Source organism: Borostomias antarcticus, assembly GCF_949987555.1.
Source record: "Borostomias antarcticus genome assembly, chromosome: 15".
NCBI classification, from domain to species: Eukaryota; Metazoa; Chordata; class Actinopteri; order Stomiiformes; family Stomiidae; genus Borostomias; species Borostomias antarcticus.
Window position 1 is genome coordinate 18,638,106 of NC_140248.1, and position 6,063 is coordinate 18,644,168.

The 6,063-nt window shown below is 40.8% G+C and overlaps 1 protein-coding gene across 1 annotated transcript; it reads left to right on the forward strand.

Moving 5' to 3' along the window:
• Positions 1-4,424: 4,424 nt before the first annotated feature.
• Positions 4,425-6,063, forward strand: wnt11f2 (wnt 11, family member 2; the record flags this gene model as incomplete). The annotated part of the gene is made up of 5 exons (XM_084450351.1): positions 4,425-4,498; positions 4,644-4,879; positions 5,001-5,278; positions 5,476-5,768; positions 5,889-6,063. 5 exons carry the CDS (start codon positions 4,425-4,427, stop codon positions 6,061-6,063), a joined length of 1,056 nt encoding a protein of 351 aa, XP_084306477.1.

Below are 6,063 nucleotides of genomic sequence, written 5' to 3' on the forward strand. Positions count from 1 at the left end.
GCAGACAGGCCCACACATCCCCCCCAAGCCACACCCCCGCTGGCGTCACCGTCATACGTAATGCTGTTCCAAGTGATGAGGACGCCTGCCAGCCTTTAAGACAATACTTCATTGAGTATCTAGCCAACCCCCATAGCCAGTCCTAGTCCCTGCCCACAAACCACTACTGAGCTGACAATTCCCACAGATCACTCAGCTCGCCCTGCCACTCTCTCTCTACCCTAACCCACAAAGTATTTGGAAGGAAGACCTGGTGTTAACCACTACCTTTTAACTCTGAGAGGAAAATGCTTTCTGCCGTTTAAGCATGACTGTGGTGACAGTGGACAGTAAGTATGGCTTTTGCATCCAAGATGATAGGCGTCATTGGTCTTGATTGTTTTAATAAAGAAAATAGAATGCTAGTCTTTACTCTTAGAATAGTGCATATATGGAAAGCAAGGTTGACAGGAGTCTGTCATGTCTCCGTTCAAAGAATCGTCTGTCTCATGTCCGATGTCACTGAGGCCCTTGCTATCAGCTGTTGTGTAGAATGCTTGTTTTAGCCACAAAACTGTATTTGTGGTCATGAACGTGACTGGTTCATGTACGTACATCATTGTGAAAACATGGGCACATACTTAAATGCTTTTGGATTTATTGAGACAAATACACAAGATGTTGCTTTTCTGTGATGAAATGAACACAAAACATTGAAGCACTTCTCAGTTAAGTGTGCACTGATTAGATATGGATCTTTCTCTCTCTATCTCACCCTCTTTATTTCTTGAATAAGGTCAATATGAATGTTTACTGTTTGAAATGAAGTTGCTTGTCAGTACTGAATCACCAGGATTTCATAATCGCTCTTATTTGAATTAGGACACAACATGACCTATGCATATTTGTGTGTTACCATGGTCATGAAATTTCTCTGAATGGTGTTTTTTTCTTTCTGTAGTTGGATTGTTTGAAATAACTAATTTACTTGTCATTCTGTTTGAGCCAAACCAGCCTTGCCTTGTTTCTTGAAAGGCACAATGTATATCCATTTTTTCTCAAAACAGTCTTTCTGTATACATACTGTAGGCAGCTTGAAGCTTTTGTAAATATATCACACACAGCCAAAACACTTTTTCAACATACGCCACGTGTATATGTTTAGATGGGAATGAACTTATTTGTCCCCTACGGGCACAAATGATGCCTCATCGTACAGTTTATGGTTGTTTATGAACATTCTCTGCACTGTGCATGAGTACTGTACTGTGTGTATTACGGGGTCAGATCAATCAGCATGAAATCAGACCTCTCGAAAATTAGCAGTGATAACAGCAGAATCACGTCTAGTTGTTCTGAATTATTTCATTCAACAAATTAAGTTAAGAAAGGAATGTATGTCTGAATATTACTGAGGGGTAATGCAATTGATATGTTTCCTCTTCCTGTTCAAATCAAAGCAATACATGATTGAATACTCTTCTGACCCCAAGACACAAGGAGACAGTCTGAGAATGAGCATGAAAATTGTCTCAGATTAGATATTCAGAGAGATAATCCATCACTATAATGCCTTGAGTTATAACCAGCTGGTTCATTGATGTGTTTTCCTGTCACCCATTTTTCATGTAGTATTATGGTATGCCTGCATCATGAAGTAAAGTTGTTAGTGTGACTCTCTTAAAAAGAGGACACTTGATGATGACTTTCAATTCAATTCTCCAACCACAATAGCAGTTTTTCCAAAATCGTTCAACTTATTTTGACTGTTTGTAGGTAAATAGGGCAAATCTTTCCCTGCTTTGTTGAATATAATGTACATTTGTATACTCTTGTGATTGTAAATATGTATATAAAATAGAAATTCTGTTTTTGTAAATTTGATTTATATTATTAAACTGTTCTATATTAGCACAATATAGCTCTGGGATGCTTAAGGATGTTTAGAGATAAAAGGCTGCTTCTTACCCTAATGGTGGAAAACCATCCATCCATCATATATTTCTCTCATTGTTCTCCGCCTGAAATGGCTCTGCTGATTTTGAGTTGTATGCGGGTTTCTATTCTAATGTGAAAGGAAAGGAAGACCACGGTAGTAGTTTGTGGCCAGATGTGATGCCTGCTCTCCATTGTGTTGATTAACAGTGGCCCCTTGTGGACAGAAGATAGACTGTTCATTCCACTCAGACCTGCACTGTAGATCCAACAGGTTTTAAGTACCATGATAAATTATGATAGAATCTAGAGGCACTTTGAAAATAGTTAATCCTACTCACTATTAGGCATTTTGGTTGGTCTCTCGTCACATTAAACCAATTATATTTAACACTATTCAAGCTGTAATTAAGGATTACAATTCCATTACATATTGTCCAAAGCTTTATTGGAAGCATTTCACTGTCAGTAATGAAATGGAGAAGACATGGAATGTGTTTCTTTCTTTCATCTGTCTCAGTGTAGACATGGTGACCCTTAAGATCCAATACCCTTTCAACAGACTTTCAATAGACTTCAAACCTCTGCTTCTCCAACATTCAATACACATTATTTGTCGTTTTGTATGCATACTTCCTTTTAGGGGGATAGTCTACATACGTGTATATTCCACCAATAAGCATCCTTGCAGGAATAAAGGGATAAACAGGAAAGGCAAGCCATTGCATGCAAGCTCACACCCCAGAATGCACCTTTATCATGAATGTTTTCTCACCTCTCAAGACTCCTACCACCAAACTCCCTAAGCAGGGTCTCCAACAAAGGGAAGGATTTGCTTGAGGTAAAGTGGATTCCGCGACAGAGAGAATGTTCGGGGGGGGGGGCTAGGCTTAACATCTACTCAGAATGGCTCATGCTTGACGAAAGTAGGACAATATTCAGATGCTCATACTCCACTATGCTCGTGTTAGGATAATCAGTAGCTCACGTCATGATCACATTTACAGTAAATATTTAAAGTAAATACAGTCACCACTGTTTTAATATGCTCCTGTTGAATTAAACCAAACTATGTTTGAAATAGGATGTGGGAGGAACACTGCCACTGAGTTAGCCCACCAAATGTTTTAACATTACCCCCTATCAAGTTACAATTGTTAGCAGTCAGGACACTAATAAGGTGTTCTTGCAAAGCCTTGCCTTCTGACAGAGAAGCTTACCTCTCTCATAGAGGGAACTTAATGGGGGTTATAGATAAACACAAGTTTCAATAATCCTCTCACTAAGACATGCTGATGTCCCCTTGGAATCTTTCTTTCAACCGCTAATCTTGTGCTCCCACCACATGGAGATACTCAACTATTTAAACTCCCTCACTTGGCCATGCCACTGAAAGACCTATTTCTGCTTCCCTGTTTTCTTTGTAGATTAGGATTTGAGGGCACTATTAGCTAGCCAAGAGTGATTCCATCATCAAGTGGCAACTGTTTAAAACACACACACACACACACGCACACACACACACACACTCACACACTACATGACGAGTAGCCTATATATAAATATTTATTTCAGAGATTTAAGGTTCTTTCAGAGATTTTCTTTCAGAGATCATTTCCTGAGCGAATTTCATGATTTTCAGATGAAAGTTTGATCTGGTCAAAACCAAATGCTTTACTGTCCTAATTCTAATGAATAATACTCCGCATCCACGTCTAGTAGGTCTTAAATCAGTAGACGTTTTGAGTTATCATGTTATCTCAAATAAATATGCATTGACATTGCCATAGGACTGCCTATCGAGCCTAGTTGAGAGAGTTGGTTAATCAATAACCCGCATTAACCAAAGTTTCGCAGAGTGCAAATCCTCAAAGGCAATCTTCAAAGACTAAGGGTGTGTAGTTTCGATAGTTGATCTCGCAATGTCTCACACGTTGGATGAGATTCGTTTAATCTATGGTGATTAGTGGCAGAGCTGAGGAGGCTATACAACAGGGTGCTGCAGTAAATCTATTCAAATGCAATGCACTTGAAGATGTGATGTTGTAGCCTAAATAAGATTAAGACAGAACTTAAGAAAAATACGAAATTAATTCATGTAGAAAAATAGGCTTTAATAGATTTAGCCTAATGTTGGTGACAAATAGGCCTACTGCAAATACTGCTCAGAATAGATTTACAATAATGTAACAGCATATAAGTATACATCAATCGAAGCAGTATTTTAAAGTAGCAATATTGTGACTTTAAGTATGGGCCTATTATGTTCACGCACAAGTGGCCATTTACATTTCGGCCAATCGAATGGGGGCGTGTTTAAGGTATAGGGGACATAAGAACGCTCCATGGTGCTGCTGTCACACCACTGACCTACTGTGTGGGAGAGGACAACAGGCTGGGAATCGATCTGGACGACATTTTTGCCATTTGCCCTTTGGAGTACCAGAAGAATATATTCTGATTGGAACGATACCGACAGAGAATTGATTGCCCTTACATACTTTTTCACCATGAGATGCCACTTGGACCTAGTTCTACTGACATTTATGTTGAACACGTACTTCTGCGCTGCCATATACTGGCTGTAAGTATTCACGATTTATGTAATTGTAGCCTTACTATAACGAATCACGTAATAGTCTACATTTGTTTGATGGTGTGACCACACGAAAGTATGCTGCAAGAGAAGCGGTCTGGTGACCTAAATGCAAGTGTTTCATTTTTTACAGGGGACTTACTGTAAACGGTAACTCAGTTGGTTGGAATCAAACTCATCATTGCAAGCTGCTAGACGGGCTGGCCCCCGATCAGTTGCAACTGTGTAGGAGAAACCTTGAGTTGATGCACAGTATTGTCCACGCAGCGAAGTTGACGAAAGCTACCTGTCAGAATACATTAAGTGACATGCGATGGAACTGCTCGTCCATTGAAAATGCACCTCGTTTCACGCCAGACTTGGCGAAAGGTAGGCTAAATGTATATTTCAGCGTCAGATAATTAACTTAAAGACAACTATGTTTTTTTTCCCAAAGTCTTAATTTAACCATTTTCCAGACTTTTAACTTATCCATTCTGTATCCTTGCAGGTACTAGAGAATCTGCGTTCGTGTTCTCACTCGCTGCTGCCGTGGTGAGTCACTCCATCGCCAGGGCTTGCTCATCTGGGGAGCTTCCAAGTTGCTCGTGCGCCCCGGCACCTGCTGAGCAGGCAGGGCCCGACTTCAGATGGGGAGGATGTGGCGATAACCTTCGCTACGGTCTCCAGATGGGCTCCGCTTTCTCGGATGCACCAATGAGGAACAGCAGATCCGGTCCACATGCGTTCAGACTGATGCACTTACACAACAACGCTGTCGGGAGACAGGTAGGATGCCTTTCGTCTTTTACGCATGTGTTTCCAGTTTTACGCATGGCTATCCCAGGCAGTGACTGCTGAAATGTGCTGAAATGTGCTGAAATAGTGTCATTGCATGAGTGGAATATTGTAACTGGTTCGAATGATTCTAACCCTAAACTGGTCTATTGTTCATATTCTAAAAATATATTGTGCTCTACTTGTAGGCACTGGTTGATGCGCAGGAGACCAAATGCAAGTGCCATGGGGTGTCTGGGTCCTGTTCTGTCAAAACATGTTGGAAAGGCCTCCATGATATAAGCCACATTGCCACTGACCTCAAATCGAAGTACCTGGCTGCTACCAAGGTGATGCATCGCTATGTTGGAACCAGGAAGCAGCTGGTGCCCAAAGAGCTTGATGTTCGGCCTGTGAGAGAGAGCGAATTGATCTACCTGGTCAGTTCTCCGGATTACTGCACGAACAACGAGAAGCATGGGTCATTCGGCACACAGGACAGGTACTTTCATATTCTGGTTGATTCAAACTTGGAAACAAAACACATTTTTTTCTCACATGTTGATTATCTGAAATGTGCTGAACCTATTTCTGAAATATCTTTTTTTGTGTGTGTCTCCAGACAGTGCAACAAGACGTCCAATGACAGTGGGAGTTGTAGTCTTATGTGCTGTGGTCGTGGGTACAATGCCTACATGGAGAAGATTGTGGAAAGATGTCAGTGCAAATACCACTGGTGCTGCTATGTTACCTGCAAAAGATGTGAACGAACAGTGGAGAGATATGTATGTAAATGA